This window comes from Lissotriton vulgaris, chromosome 5, assembly GCF_964263255.1.
Source record: "Lissotriton vulgaris chromosome 5, aLisVul1.2, whole genome shotgun sequence".
In the NCBI taxonomy this organism is placed as follows: Eukaryota; Metazoa; Chordata; class Amphibia; order Caudata; family Salamandridae; genus Lissotriton; species Lissotriton vulgaris.
In genome coordinates, this window is record NC_141693.1 from 1,193,432,674 (window position 1) to 1,193,448,976 (window position 16,303).

At 44.5% G+C, this 16,303-nt stretch overlaps 1 protein-coding gene across 1 annotated transcript in view; it reads left to right on the top strand.

Annotated features, from left to right (window-relative positions):
• DMBT1 (deleted in malignant brain tumors 1) overlaps positions 1-11,862 on the top strand; it is an 845,773-nt gene extending 833,911 nt beyond the window's left edge. The window contains exons 26-28 of the mRNA XM_086919609.1: positions 271-309; positions 4,423-4,740; positions 10,897-11,862. Coding sequence (XP_086775735.1) covers positions 271-309; positions 4,423-4,740; positions 10,897-10,904 — 365 coding nt within the window. The 3' untranslated portion in view covers positions 10,905-11,862. The remainder of the gene's footprint in view (positions 1-270; positions 310-4,422; positions 4,741-10,896) is intronic.
• The last annotated feature ends 4,441 nt before the right edge of the window (positions 11,863-16,303 follow it).

The following is a 16,303-nucleotide window of genomic DNA, read 5'->3' on the forward strand; positions in this document are numbered from 1 at the left end:
CAGAATGTATACCTTTCCCTAACACAGTTGTTAAGACTCCCTCATGGGCAGTACTATTGCCCAATGCAGGACAGCACTCCACCCTCCCTGGCACAGGATTCAACCATACACAACGTCCAGCGCTTAGCATGTCCCCGGCTCACTAGCCAGTGGCTCCCAGGCATGCTCAACCAATCCCTCACAGTGTATTAGTAGCAGGCCTTTTTTATCTTACTGGGTTAGCCTTACTCTGTAACTTCTAATCAAATGTTCTTATTTCTTTATCCACAGCCTGCATTGAGCAGACCGCAACTCTCATTGGAACAGAAGGTATGTAGGAGGTAGAAGAAATGGCACACTGCACCATATGGTCACCAATTATCTAACAGTCTAACAGGTGAAAACCTGTGTCACACTGTCAGCCACTTAACAGCCTCATATTTTGTTGTTGTCGGCTAGTGTAAGTGTAAGGAAGGAGTGGAAGTTACGGAGAGTAAAGATGGCTTGTGTTCCAATGTTTACCTTTTACTGCTTTCATGACCCCTGAGCCAAGGCAGCAAGGGTAGTGTCTATTATATCACCTTACAGACCTATCAGAAGCTTTTGTGAGGCCTCGGCCAAAATGTTTATGCGGGTACCACTTCTTTTTTCATGCAAGGAGCCCCCTATTCTTCAAACAAAAATGTTTAATGGTAACTGATTTATATTTACTAGGCAGCTCCAACATTTGGTGCCAACCCGTGATGAGGCCTATTTAATAATTCTATAAATATATTTCATAGCGGAAACGCTAGGCCCTGAAAGGGCAGGGCATATTTATTTATTTATTTATTTATTTATTTATATGCTTCTATAGCGCAAGAATCGAGCCCGAAAGGGTTATCTCCGCGCTTTGACAGCAACAGGCTACGAAGGTACTGTATAGGCAGCGATCCTAAAATTATTTCTCCATAAACAGATTCGTTTTTAACACTTTTCTAAAGGTAAGGTGATTGGAAATCTGTCTTAGGCTAAGGGGCAGGTTGTTCCACAAGGCCGGCCCCACTGATGAGAGGGCTCGACCGCCTTGTCTGGCTTTTTTAATGAAAGGAGGTTTGAGCAGGAGTAGGTTACTTGACCTTAATTCTCGTTCTGGTTTGTAGGGCTGGAGTAGTTTGGCTAGGTATTTGGGACCATTTCCAAATAAACACTTATGTACAGTGCAGCAAATTTTGAATTTAACCCGTTGGCGTATTGGGAGCCAATGAAGTTTTTTCAACAGGGGTCCAGAAGATGTTCTGGGGGGGGCATTCAGAATCAGTCTTGCCGCCGTGTTCTGGACCACCTGCAGGCGATTGATGGCATCCTCATTGGCCTGTATCAGAAGCCCATTGCAATAGTCAAGGCGACTTATTACAAGGGCTTGAACCAGAGTCTTTCTGTAGGTGTCAGGTTGCAGGGGGAAGACTCGCCTAAGTAATCCAATGGTGTGAAAACAAGCACCTGCAATTACATTTGCATGTTCTTTAAGATTTAAGTTTTGATCTAGTTTCACACCCAGATTTTTGATGGTAGGTTTAGGAGAAGGTCTACCACTGGCCTCCTTTTGATAGCCCTGTCATTGGTCAAACCAGGAATAGCAGCCACCACCTCTAGCCATTATTGTACGTTCATTAAGGCATGTATGACTCAATGGGCCTCGTTTATGAGGCTGTGCTTCACTTTTACGCCGCCGGTACGTCACTTTTTGTGACGCACCAGTGGTGTAAAAAATGCGCCTTGTTGCGCCATATTTACAAAGTGACGCATCTAGGTAGATGCGCCACATTATACCTGCGCCTGGTATAATGTATGCAAGGGGGGCTTTTAGATGCAAGAAAGGGTCATGGAAGTGACGCAGTGAAATCTATAAGATTTCACTGCGCCATTTCTTGGCCACTAATGCGTCAAAATCTTACGCCTGCTTCATGGAAGGCGTAAGACTGACGCAGGCACTAACAACATGGGACTTGCTTGTGTGAAAGTACACATTGCTGGAGTTGGATCACTTTTGAGACACACTCCAGCAATGCGTAACTTTTGCGCCTACAGATACGTCAGAAATACTGACGTATCTGTAACTCCTTGCAACATGATGCGTCATATTATAAATATGACGCATCAATCATGACGCAAGGCGTGTGCACTGAGCAGTGACGCATCGCTGCTTTCATGCAGCGATGCGTAATTTCTCATAAATAAGGCCCAATGTGTTTTTCGTCTTCTCATTCATGGCCTCAGTCTATTTGTTGGGCTGTGGAAGAGTACAGGGAGCTGTTATAGTCAGCAGTCGAGATCTGATTGTTTCTGTCTCTTTTTCAGATTTCCACCAGTCCTTCTCTGTTTATTCCTAGCCATTTACTTTTGCCTTCCTCTCCAAACGCCCCTGGTCTATTTCTCTGTTGCCTGCCCTCTTACTATAAAATTACAGTGAACAATAAACATTTTCATTCTACATTTTTCGTTTGAAGTCCACACAGAGAAGCAGTGGCCAACATGAGGAGGCCACTCGAGGCAAACTCGATTAACTTGGGTAATTACACCATCCTCGCACCACAGCCTTACCAACCAGACATCTCCCGGGAGTGGCGAGGCAACACCAAGGACCAAGAGCAGCCTATCCACCTCATCCTGGAAAGATTGAACAGAGTAGCAGTGCAGGGATCCCAAGACCCAGAGAAGGGGGCAAAGGAAAAGCCAGAGGAGGCAATGAACCTCAGAGAGGAAGTCACAGAACCCAAATGGACTGAATAGGCAAACCCATATCCATGACAACACCACCAGCTAATTCACGGGTGAGAAAGGAGGGGGGCACACTAAAGCGAGCCTTATATCTTCGACAACCAAAAAGTCATCCCGTGCAGATGCATGTGCTTGCAGGTCTGGAAAAGGCACTCACCAAGCGCACTCAGAGTCAGGTAAACTGCCCCCTCTCCTTCGGGTCGAGTTGGCGCTATATGAAACTGCGAAAAAAGGCAAAACAATTCAGAACAGGCCAGAGTACCCTTTTGTGACCAAAGAGGATGGAGTTAAATTATAATTATATGTTGGCCTGTCTCTTAGGTGAAATTTATATTCATAGATGATGGCCTTGAATGAGGAAAATGGACGAGGATTGCGAATAGTTTCTACTTGATGGAACGACAAATTCATAGGTTGAGGAATTTGGATCTACTTGATTGGAAAAATCTGATACTTTTGGTGGGCATTCCAGGGGAGGAAATACCAAGTTCCCACGCATTATACTCAGGAATTCAAAGATTGCAAATTAAGAAAACTAATTTCTCGGATTTTTAATAATGTATTATACTTGTTTTAGTCTTTGTTTGCGAGGATCAAAATATAGGTGGCACAGTTGTGTCCTGACATGGGCATAGAGTATGCCGTAAGCAAGGTGTAAATCAATGATAAGACCCCTCAAAGCAATTGTTTGAGGGGACATCAACGAAAGCTTCGATTTCATGCGGTTGTCCCGGGCTGCAATACCACAGATGAGCAAGAGCAAGAGTAAATGGAATGTGTCTCAGTAATTAACAGCCACTCGTACTGACTCACCTATTTCCATCCCTCACTAAAATGTTATCCTCACCCCCTTTCAGTGCAGCATCAGTTTATTAGATCACTGGAAGACTTGTATAAGATCAATGGAAGACGTGCCCACTGCATTGTTGCATTATGTCCTGTATCACTTAAAAGTTTTCATTTCTAGCCTCGATCCTAGTTATTTCTTTTATCTGCCTGCTTTGCTCCCATCTCTCCTCTTTGCATCTGTTTTCACAAACCTGCCCGGTTCTCAAATGCAGTTTGAGTTCTTTCTGTTCAATCTGTTTCCCACCCCCCATCATTAGCATTTACCAAGGCACACAATGGTGACCATTCAATTAAATGTCCAGCAAACCCTACTGCTATGTGACTCTTGGGAGGCTTGGATATCAGTGATCAATCTCCACACTCACTAGTCCATAGTAGCGCTAGATACATATGAGAACTATCTTCTCTAAAAGGAACTAGCGCGGGCTGGTGGGCGTGCATTGTGTTCACAGTAACTGATCTCAGAGACTTTATTTAGAAGTCATGAGGAGTTAAAGAGTTGCACCTTAGAATCCTGTGGTACAGTTTGCAACATATGATGAGTATTTTGAAAAAATAGAGACCCACACTCATTTCAAAATAAATGTGTTTTTCCCTTAATTCCGGGGATGTTTGCAATCTCTACGTAGTCAAATTATGCCAGTAGCGTAAGCAACCTCTACTTTCACCGAATTTTCACCTATTTGATCTTTACTTCACCATTATTTCTCCATTCCTCACTCAGCTTCTGCTGTGGATCCCTTGTCTACTTTCTTTATATCTCACACTCCTAGTTTCTTTCTATCTCACACTCCGTGCAGGTTCTGCTTGTAACAATACTTTTATTCTCCTCAGAGCCTCTTCCAGACCTTCGTCTTGTTAACGGATTGAATAGATGTCAGGGGCGCGTGGAGCTGTATCATGCCGGACAATGGGGGACTGTGTGCGACGACAGCTGGGACATGACTGAAGCAGCTGTTGTGTGCCGGCAGCTGGGCTGTGGAAGAGCTGCCTTTGCCTACAGTGGTGCTTACTTTGGCCAAGGCAATGGAATCATCTATCTGGAAAAGGTGGCATGCACAGGGAATGAACAGTACTTGTGGGACTGTCCCCGGCAACAATGGGATGCTGTTGGCTGCACTCATATGGAGGATGCTGGTGTTGTCTGTTTAGGTACAGTAATCATTACTTCTGTGCTTATACATTTGTATTTACCACAAAAGAGGGGCGAGGATCAAGTCAGTTTATACTCTAACACCCCAGACCCCCAAGTAACTCAAATATACGCACATAGGGGGTGTATAGAGTGGGTAACACATACAAAATGTACAAACAGAGAGAGCCCCAATTAGGCAAATCACTCTATTTGAAAAAACTGCCCTCACTCGCATACCAAGGTATGTGACATGCTTCATCATCGGGCCTGCTTACAATACGTCCTGGTGTATCCCCACACAGGGCGGAGCATTAGGGAGGGGGGAAAATAATACATTTCTCCTAACAAGGCATACAATCAGGGCAGATGGACAAAGACGACATGTGACATGAAAATTGGTGAAAGTCGTGCAAACACCAAGTGATCACAACCGAAAAGTGTGACGTAAAGTGCAGTATGAAGAGTGATTAAAACTGATTAAAGGTGTCAACCAGAACACAACCTTTATTAGACTTTTCTTGACACCCCTATCAGGATTAAAAAATGAAAGAGGATGGGAAAAAGCATCAAAGAGATAATTAGGAACCTCAAGGCTTCCTCATACCACTGCCAGAGTCAACATGTTTAGACCGCTCTGTGTGTGCCTTAAAGGTCACTCCGGTCTTCTTCAGGGCGTTGCATTCAGTGCAACTCTGGGTTCCTCCGTACTTCGGATAATGGTACCCCAAGGGTGAGGTAGGTCTAATAGATCCGTACCTCGCCCGTATTGTGTGTGGAGATTGTTCCCTCAGATGCGGCAGAACATTCATGAGTTTATAGATATTACAAACTCGAACTGGTGTCACGGTTTGCAGGTGACTAAGCCGGGACGTGCCTTCAGAACGATTGTGTTCTTTGGCGTCCTTCTTACCGGACACCAGTTCGAGTTTGTAATATCTATAAACTCGTGAATGTTCTCCTGCATCTGAGGGAACAATCTCCACACACAATACGGGAGAGGTACGGATCTATTAGACCTACCTCAAGCTCAAGAAGGGGCTGGGCACAACCCCCAGATCATCCTGTCAAGGAGGGAAACTCCCTCTCCACATTCAGGGCCCTTTGTCCATTGTCTGTAAGCAATACACATCTCTCCATAGGGAAGCCATCAGTAGTCAGAGGACAATTTGACACTGGCAGAAAAGTCTTGTGGTTTTAGGCAGGAAAATGACTTTGTTTCATAATTGTCTTTCAACTTGGTAATATACAATTCAACTTAAACATTAAGGGGGTCATTAGGATGGCGGCGGACTTAGTCCGCCCGCCATCCTATTGGTGTTTGGGACCGCCCGCCATAAGGGCGGGGGTCCCGTGGGGTTTTTAGGATGCGCCTGCATGTTTAGCATTGTGGCGGGCGGTGCTCGCAGCACCGCCCGCCACAATGCTAAAATTGCACAAATACATTTGCATTAATAAAGCGGCAGGCACCGCGCAGTGCCTGGTGCTTTGTTAATGCAAATGCAGGGGTATACCACAGGAACCCCAGTGTGCACCCCCCACCTGTCCTTCACTCAGGGGGCCCGCAGGGGGTCCCCGAAGTAAAGACCGCATGCCTTTGCCGCCATGGAAAGGCATCTGTTTTGGGCAATGCTAATATGGCTGGTGGTGTCTAATAGACACCGCCACCAGATTAAACCTTTTCCGCCCAAGGCGACCGGGGCGGAAAAGCGGCGGACGATCTTTCCGTCCGCCGCAGTCCCCCCGCCATCCTAATATGGCGGGGGAATTTAGGTGCGGATAGCCGGCGGATTGCCCCCGCCAGGCTGGCGGTGGCTACCGCTAGCCTGACGGGGGCAATCCGCCCACCATCCTAATGGGCCCTAAAGTTGGATTTTAAATTGCAATTAAAATGTGTTCTTGAATCATTTTACTAGCTGCTCCCAAACTGAAATTGAGCTTTATTCGTTGTTATATTGTAACCCAGTACATTCCTATGAGTCAGCAGTGGCACAGTGAAAAAAGACTTGGGAGGCTTTTTACTGCCAGAAAATGTAAAAAGTTAAATATACATGACATACTTTTAAATACCAGGTACTCTGCCTGATGGGCATTTAAAGCCTACCTTAGGAGTGACCTATACATATTAAATAGGAAGGTTTAGGACAGTCAAACGGGTTATTTTTGCAGGTCGAAATAGCAGTTTAAAATTGCACACTAAGACTGCAGTGGTAGGCCTAGAGGCAGGTTTTTACAATGTTACCATAGTGGGTGGCACAATGGGTCCGTCATTCCTCTGGCATTCTTTAGTGTACAGTCCATTGGTACAGGACAAGGAGGAGTGGTTTCCTACATACAGAACAAACAAGTGTTTAGAAAAATAATCAAATAAGGTGCAAAAGTGATGACAAACACCCTTGTGTCAGAGGATGTGTTTCTGCTGAAGTAGAGGTGACTCATGCATGAGTGAATATGGAAAGTTTATATATTGGATAAAAAGGTTCCTATTCAGAGAACAACAAAGAGACATTATCATGTCAGCAGTATAGTGCTATTGACTGTGGAGGCAATACAACACAGATAGTGACAGATCTTCTATTTTGCCAGTAGTTGAAATCGGATTTAGTTGGTTTGGGTTGTTGGTTGACTGGGGTGTAAGCCCTGGTCAAGCAGCAACCACAATCCTTGTCAGGTTGAGGCACAAGCCAACCCTAACTGTTCCTGTGCTCAACCCTCTGGTAGCTTGGCACAGAACAGTGAGGATTAATTCAGAGGCAATGTGTAAAGTATTTGTGCAACACTTCAAACAGTAATAAAATGAAAGACCCCACACAAAAAGGATCACACATCAGTTTAGAAAATAGAAAATAAATAAAATGAGACCAAAACAATAAACATCCAATCAGTAGAAATGGGGATGAGCAGGTTTAAAGATTTCAGTATATATACCGCCAAGAAGCACAAAGCATCAACCTGGATATCTGCTGGCTCTGGACTGGAACAAGGTTAGGCCGACTGCGTTGGAGCGTGGACTGGCTATAGGGACCCAGTTAGGCTCGCCATTTTAGGAATCTCAATTCCTGGTAGCAAAGCATTGCATGGGTCCATGTCGGAGATGCGTCGGTCTGCCGAAGTGATGCATCAGTTCTGAGACGAGGTGAAGCTGCAATGCGAGTTCCTTTGTTGTGGTTAAGGATCTCATCAACAGGGCTCGCGATGCAAAGTCTGATGCCGGATATGCGTCGCACAGTCAATTCAACATGTCGGATCCGCGGGGCTGTGATGCTGCAATGCTGGGTCCATCAACTTTAAGGCTGCTTTCGACAAATGATGCAAGTTCCTGTGCCAAGGATGCATCACATAATGACAGTTCCAGTGAGGATGTGGGCTGTGATGTGATGTAGATATTTGCAACGTGGTGATCCATGCAACAGTGATGATGTGCCAGTTCTGCTCAGGGTTCTTCTGTGCAGAAGACGAGATGCGTCAGTTCCGATGGATCCACAGAAGTTGGCAGAGCACCTTAGGCCCACTTCCAAGGGTCCAGGACTAGGGTGCAACGCTTAGCAGGTTAAACTCACAGATGGCAGAGTCCAGGTGCTGGGGTCAAAGTTGTTGGATTCTTCTGTCCCTGAGGCGCAAGTCAGGAGGCCAGCCAACTAGCCCTTGAAGTCACTCTGTTGGTATTCCTCAATTCAATGAATGCAGGTCCAGTCCTTCTCACCCAGACAGGAGGGCAGCAAGCAGCAGATTAGCACAGCATATTTACTTTGGACCTCTCGAAGTGGGGTTTGAGGTAATTGATGTGCAAATCCTTAAAGGGTTTGTTGGAGTTGTGAGGTCCACTAGGTGGGTAAATTGTAAAATTGTAAATTGATACTTGTATAGCGCACTACTCACCCGCAAGGGTCTCAAGGCGCTTGTACGAATACCGCTGTGGAACCCGTCCTGGCTTTCCCTGTGAGGCATCCACTCCTGGGCACCCCCAGGGTGAAGGCCAGGCATCCTTAGCGTTGTGTAGGTCCGTTGTGGAGATTAAGCAAGCTATTGCCCAGAGTTGCAGAGTGGGACTCTATGATTGGAATAGGCATTGAGGCGAGAATTATCAGGTCCGTGGAATTTTGAGCCCAAGACCCGCCGAGGCGGGGAATTGAACCCTGATCCCAGGCTAGACCTCTGCATCAGAGTCTGCCGCTCTAACCATTGAGCCACACTTCTGGGTGACCTCACTTGTGCACTCGTTCACCGCATAGGGCCCAGACCAGCATTCTTGCAGGGTCCTGGGCTCCACAGGCTCCATAACCCCCACTTTTGGGCCAGGCTGAAACTCCAACCTACATGGCCTTTTAGTCATACCACCATTTCATGACATCCTGGCTGGAATCTAGATTCTCTTTGGCTTTCTTCCAAAAGAGCTACAACTGGGTATGAAGTGCCAGCATGTAGCTGGCCACATACGGTGGCCCTATCTTGGGAGCTTGCACCACCCCTCTTTCACTAGGCTGAGAGGGCTTCTCACAGGATGCCTGTATAGAAGTTCAAAAGGGCTGAATCCAACCCCCTTCTGAAGTACCTCCCTTTATGCAAACAACCGGTATGGGAAAGGACTTCAGAATTCTGCCTCAAGGGCTCCAATAGGCTAATGATCATGCCTTTTAGACTCTTGTTGAACCTATTAAGATGGCTGTTAGTTTGGGGGTGGTAAGGTGTGGAGAATCTATAGGTTACCCCACACTACTTCCACATATTCTTCATGTACGCCAACACAAAATTGGTATTTTGGTCAGATATGACCTCCTTGGGGAACCCCACATATGTAAAAAACCCCGTCAGTGCCCTGGACACCACGTGTGCAGTCACTGACCTCAGAGGTATAGCTTCCAAGTGCCAGGTGGCATGTTCCACCAAGACCAGGATGAACCTGTTGCCAAGGGCTGTCTGGGGGTCAGGAGGCAAAACAATGGCGATGCCCAACTGTTCAAAGGCAGTGCCATTGACTCAGAATGGCTGCAGGGGAGCATTGCAGTCCCCTCCAGACTTGCCCCTGGCCTAGCAGGTAAGGCATAACCTGCAAAATGCATCTGATTCCATCCTCATCTAGGGCCACTAAAAGTGGGCGATAAGCCTTACAAACTGTATTAAACTTTACATTGTGAGCTTCTCATTCAGCACCTCACTTGACCAACGGCGAAAGTCTGGCAACATTGATGTTCACGAAGAACAATGACAAACAAGATACCCTAGTGGACCAATCAAAGAGAAAGAGATGATTATGCAACTCGTTTGAAGTACTTGGTTAAAAAAAAAAGATGAAAACATATTCCGACCGAAGGTGACATGCGAAAAACATCGTCTTCCAGAAAGGAGACAGGGTACTCACATGGCAGATGCGGAAGGGAAAATCTGATGATCCCTTTGATGCAGAACCCTTGCAAGTGGTGTCGACCAAAGGAATCTTAACACTTTCAGCATTTGACTAATAGTTCACCAGATCTCCATTGGTAACAAGAGACTGACTGTGAAGTATCCGTGACTGGCCCAGCCGCTCTTATATCATGATGGTGAAAGATCTCAACTTTGCACCATGACGTAATAAATAGATTGAAGGCTGCTTTAGAATGTTGAGTTCGAAGTTACACTCAGACATATAAAGATGTGTTATACCAAGCTATGTGTGCGGTGTAGTAATTGGCAGTTACCTCGGCGAGGAAGATGCCGGAATATGTAGGTGGGATTGCTCTTTAATTACTTCTTTATTTTCAGTATGACTTCAAGCGTGAGTTGTCCGGGCATTATTTCCAGATCTATATGTGAATAGTTTTTGGTGAATAGCTCTTTGCTTAACTTTGAGATACTCCTCTCTTCATGAAAGCACCCTTGTTACCCATTAAGAGTGGGAGATAATCCTTAAAAACCCACAGGATGTCTCCATCGTTAGAGTGAAGCCGTAAAAACGATACATTGTTTGTTAAAACCTTCATAGGAGCTTCACATCATGCCTGTTTTATGTTAAGAACAGAGTGCATTATTTTACACTGCTCCTTTAGTCATATTGATTACAAACAAGTAGAATACTGGTAATTTCCCCAGCAGCACTACGGCTCTCAGCCTTAGTGGCCCATTGTCTAAGAACCTGTGTGCAATCATGGTAAATGTTTAGCTTTTCTAATTTTACCTTTGTCTTTATCATTCTACAGGAATTTGAAGAGAACACTGGTTTGGTCTTCACACTTGCTTGCCCTCATCCTATTGGCTTTGGTGTTGTTAGGCTGCTGCTGAAAAGAAGCTGGAGTAGTGATTCAACCCTATCCCAACCCCCCAAACCCTCAAAACGGAATGCAAACAGACAGTGGGGAGTATGTTCTAGGAAATAAGGATTCTTGAAGTATTTGCAAAGGCCAGTCCACTCGATTAAGTGACAATCGGTTACACTGGCCGGGCCACAGAAATGTAAGCCCACAAGCACCATATATTTTAAAGGGGCACGAGACAGTGTATTTCCAGAAGCTAGAAAATGCTAGAAATAATCTTCGATTTTGAAAACTACTTGGGATACTCAATTATTATATTTCACAAATTGCTTGATCGATTAATGTTAGTGTCACAAAAACATATTGCAAAGAAAAGAACAATATTACAAGATAAAATTTATTCAAATGAGGGAATTTGTGCAGAAAGACTGAGTGAGCTCTGTGCAAACCATATTCGAATGAAATTCTGAAGTTAAGACAAATGTACTGTAAAGGACTTGTAAACCTAATAGTGACCGTTTGCTTCTGCCTTGTTGCTAAGCACTTGAGCAACGTTTGGCCTTTTTTTTACACGTTTTGACTTAAAAGTATTTAAAATATCTCATGTTCACATAAAAAAAGGATGCCTAAAATGTAAGCTCTTCTTGGTCTGAGTTGCCACATATTGAACTGTTACAACAACGTCTCTTTGCAACACAGCTATCCTCTAATTATCTTGTACGACAATACACTAATATGCCATACTTCACACCTTGAATTATACTGGACAAGCAGCTGCCCCTGCACAACTTCAATCCCTGTAACTCGTATTTAAATGTTTCATTGTGTGCTTGCATAGACCTCTTTTTAACTTCAATAATTATTTACATATTTTGATAGTTAATTATGCTTTAATTTGCTTCTGCAAGTGGCAATCAGGATGATATTGGTTTATTATGTTGTTCTAAATAAAACAAACTGTTTTGAAATATTTGTGTGTGTCTAGGTGTTCACTGCCACTACAGGAAAGTGAGGCTATATTTATCCCATGAATTATATGGATTGAGCTCTCAAGAAACAAAACTCAAGTATCATCGTAATCGTATTACCTTCACAGTCAATTGTTCTCACATTTCTTCACAAAGGCATTTTGGTCTAAATGTGTTTGTGTACTTTCCTCAAGTCATTGCACAGCCGATCTGGGTCTCCCGGAGACATTTATTAAACCCATAATCTAGCACATGGATGAACAAATCAAACATCAGATTTGCAGGACGATAGAAAGACCAATAGATCAGGGAATAAATCTGTGGGAAATACGTTTTCAACTAAAGCCCAGATTACAAGTATAGGTGTTAGTATCGCACCTGATAAATCACAATACCATGCGGTACGTTACTTATCCGGAGTGATGAATAGCACAAATTCCTGGTTTGGGGGTAATAACGAGGAATTGTGTGTTTAAAGCACTAAATCCCATGTGATGTGGTAAATAAGGCATGCTTTACCCTGGTTAAACTTTTTCAGGTTTGATCTTCCAAAATGTAACGAAGGTAGAGCTAATTAATGCATCCGATAATTATTGGATATGTTAAATACCTTACAAATCGTAGTTCTGACCTGTGCGTCAACAGGGATTTAAGCACAGATCGTAATACATTAAACAACTCATAATCAGGCCGTTCTACCATAAAATATGGGTCTCGTTTATGATTCGGCAGAGCTAGTGAAGCACCACAAATCCCCTCACCAAACTTTCAGTTCCCCAACCCCACTTAGAAGTGGGGCAATCAATGGCTTTCTAATGGATACGATTCACCTGGCTCCATCAGTGGTAATCCTTCACCCACCAGTTTGACCACATCAGAGCTGCAAGGTCATAGGTTCAGTTGCTCAACTAAGATTTGGTTGACCATCTTTTGATTGAGAAACATACATTTGTTGCTCTGAAGGTAGTGTGATCACTTCCACGCAGGTGGTGTCTCACTTTAGGATGCGCTCTCCTCCACCAGGGAAGGGCAGCCATAGCCAGGTGTGCACATCAATGTTCAAAGGTAAGTTCTTTTGGCACATGTTAAGGTTAATATTGTTAATACATGTTAGATATTGCTCTCTCTGCTGGGTCACCCCCAAACATTTTGCCTTTACCCTCCACTTTTTGATTAATTAGTTTGTGTTGGCCTTCAGACTTTACCACTGCTACCAGTGATAGCGTGTTTGGGCTCTGTCCTTAAAATACACCAGAATTAGCCTACACCCAATTGGCATATTCAACTTACTTGTAGCTCCCTAGTAAAGTGGTACTACATGTGCCCAAGGCCTGTAAATTAAATCCTACTAGTGGGCCTGCAGCACTTATTGTGCCACCCACTAATGTAGTCCTTTTAACATGTCCCTGGCCTGACATTGCAGCCTGTGGGTGAAATTTTAAACAATCATTTCGACCTGGAAAGACAAACTTTTCACCAGGCCCAAAACACACTTTAGAATACCAATAAGTCACCTCTAGGGTTGCCCCGGCCAGCCCAGAGGGCAGCGTGGAGTGTACTGAAAAAGCAGAACATGTAATTTCAAGTTTTAAAAGTACTGTTAGTGAAAAACTCTTACATTCCTCCTTTACTATCACAAGTTCTACTCCTTCTATAGGATAAAATAGGAGTTATCTTATTACATCTTATAATTGTAATTTCCACATGAAAACAGACAGCTAGACCATGTTTATTGTCTTTGGAATTGTGATGGAAATTCTTAACTTATGGTGAAGTCCGATTTTAAATAACATTTTTGAAAATACCACTTTTAGAAAGTTGGCATTTGCCTGCCTTGGCCATTTGGTGCCTGCAGCCTGTCTCTGGGTCAAATGACTGGGTGTAATTGACAGTTGGGCATTGTGTATTCCTTATAGACAGCCACAAACAATAGGGATCGTAGGTGTCTCTGGATGGGACATCACTGGCAGGATGGGAGGGGGAAGCTGTACCCAGCCCTACTTACACTTGAGCAGACTGTTTAGCCTCAACACAATGGCTGCATATCCCCTGTAGTTAGTCTGGAGCCAGAAAGGCACGGCACCCTTGCACTCTATAAGCTTCTGCTCACTTCAGAGGAACAATTGGGTATAAATACTGGACCTCAGACACCAACTCTTCAGTACTCTTTCTGCAACTGTGGATACACTGCCATGAAGAAGAACTGCTGTGCTGCTGAAGAACTGCCCCTCTGCAGGACTGTTGGCCTGCTGAACTGCTGCCTTTCTGTGTCATAGAAGTGTAGTGATGTAGAATGCACTGGCATAGATTGAATTGCCATAGCATATAGTGACGCAGAGTACTGTGTTGCAGTTGTGCATAGTAGAGTCGGGTAGAATGCACTGGCATACAGTAGAGTGGTGTAGTGTGCAGTGGTGTGGAGTGCAGTGGTGCAGCATAGATTATAATGGCGTAAAGTGGAGTATTGCAGAGTAGAGTGGTGTAGAATGTAGTAGGATACAGTGCAGTGGCATAGAGGGCATTGGAACTGAGTAGAGTGGCATAGAGTAAAGTGGCATTCAGTTCAGTGGCAGAGAGTGAAATACTGCAGAGTAGTGTGCCATAGATTGCCGTAACGTAGAGTACAGTGACATAGAGTGCACCAGCATAGATTGCATTGGTGTAGAGAGGAGTAGTGGAGGGTACAGTGGCATAGAGTGCAGTGGTGCATAGTAGAGTGGAGTAGAGTACACTGACATATAATAGGTTGGTGTAGAGTAGGGAGGCATAGAGTGCAGTGTCATAGAGAGCATTAGTGCACAGTAGATTAGAGTGGCATAGAGCATTGTGACATAGAGTGCATTGGCGTAATGCGCAATGGCATAGAGTGCAGTAGAGTGGTGTAGAGTTTTAGAGTAGAGTGCTGCAGAAAAGGGTGTAGTGGTGCAGAGTAGAGTGATGTTGAGTTCAAGGACAGAGACTGCAGTGTTGCAGAGTAGAGTGTCATAGAGTGTAATGGAATAGAGTGCATTAGTGTAAAGAGCAGTGACGTAAAGTGTTGCAGAGAAAAGTGGCATAGAGTGATATGGTGTAGTATCGAGTAGCATAGAGTGCAGTGGCATAGTGTGCATTAGCGTAGATTGCATTGGTGTAGAGAGGAGTGGTGGGGAGTACGCTGGCACAGAGTGCAGTGGTGCATAGTAGAGTAGGGTAGAGTGTACTGGCATAGAGTAGAGTAGTGTAGATTAGAGAAGCATAGAGTGCAGTGTCATAGAGTGCAGTAGTGCATAGTAGATTAGAGTGGCATAGAGCATAGTGACGTAGAGTGCATTGTCGTAAAGTGCCATGATATAGAATGCGGTAGAGTGTTGTAGAGTTTGAGTGCTGCAGAGCAGAGTGAAGTGGTGTAGAGTAGAGTGGTGTTAAGTTCAGTGATAGAGACTGCAGTGTTGCAGAGTAGAGTGCCATAGAGTGTAATGGTGTAGAGTGCAGTGGCATAGAGTGCATTAGTGTAAAGTACAGTGGCATAGAGTGGTGCAGAGTAAAGTGACATAGAGTTCAATGGTGTAGAGTAGAGTGGCGTAGTTGCAGAGTAGAGTATAGTGTCATACACTGCATTGATGCAGAGTAGATTGTTGTAGAGTGCAATGGCATAGACTGTATTGGTTTTGAGTGCTGTGGAGTAGGGTGCAATGGCAGCGAGTGCAGTGGCATAGAGTATAGTGGCATAGTGTCCAGGGGTAGAGTGGTGTGGAGTGGCACAGGGAAGATTTCAGTGGTGTAAAGTGGATTGGCATAGAGTGGAATGGTGCAGAGTTGAATGGAGTGGTGTAGAGTAGATTATTTCAGAGTAGATTCTAGGGGCGTAAAGTATGTGGCATAATGTAGAGTTTTGTAGAGTGCATTGTTGTAGAGTACAGTGATGCAGATTAGATTAGAATGGCTTGAGTGGATTGTGTGGAGTGCACTGGCTAAGAGTGCAGTGGTGCATAATAGACTAGTACATGATAGTGTGCATTGGCATAGAGAGAAGTGTTGTAGAGTAGAGAGGCAACGGATGAAGTGGCATAGAGTGGAGTAATGCAGAGTAGAGTGCAGTGATGCAGAGTGTAGTGGTATAGTGGAACTCTCTCCCACCCGCCATCAGAAGAATCCCTTCTCTGGCACGCTTCAAACAGGATGCTAAAATCTTCCTAATGGGTCAATTCCTCACTTAGAATTCACCTTCAACCACCACAGAGACCCAGAACAACTCCCAACTATTGCCTCACCCAGGATTACCAGCATATCCAGCCAAGAGACCTGTGGCCTGCCTTGAGCAATGGTAAATGTAAACTATTCATACGTGTCCTTCTATCCCTTATATACCCACCTCCCCGCCCCCTTCTAATCGTTGTGTACTCTTT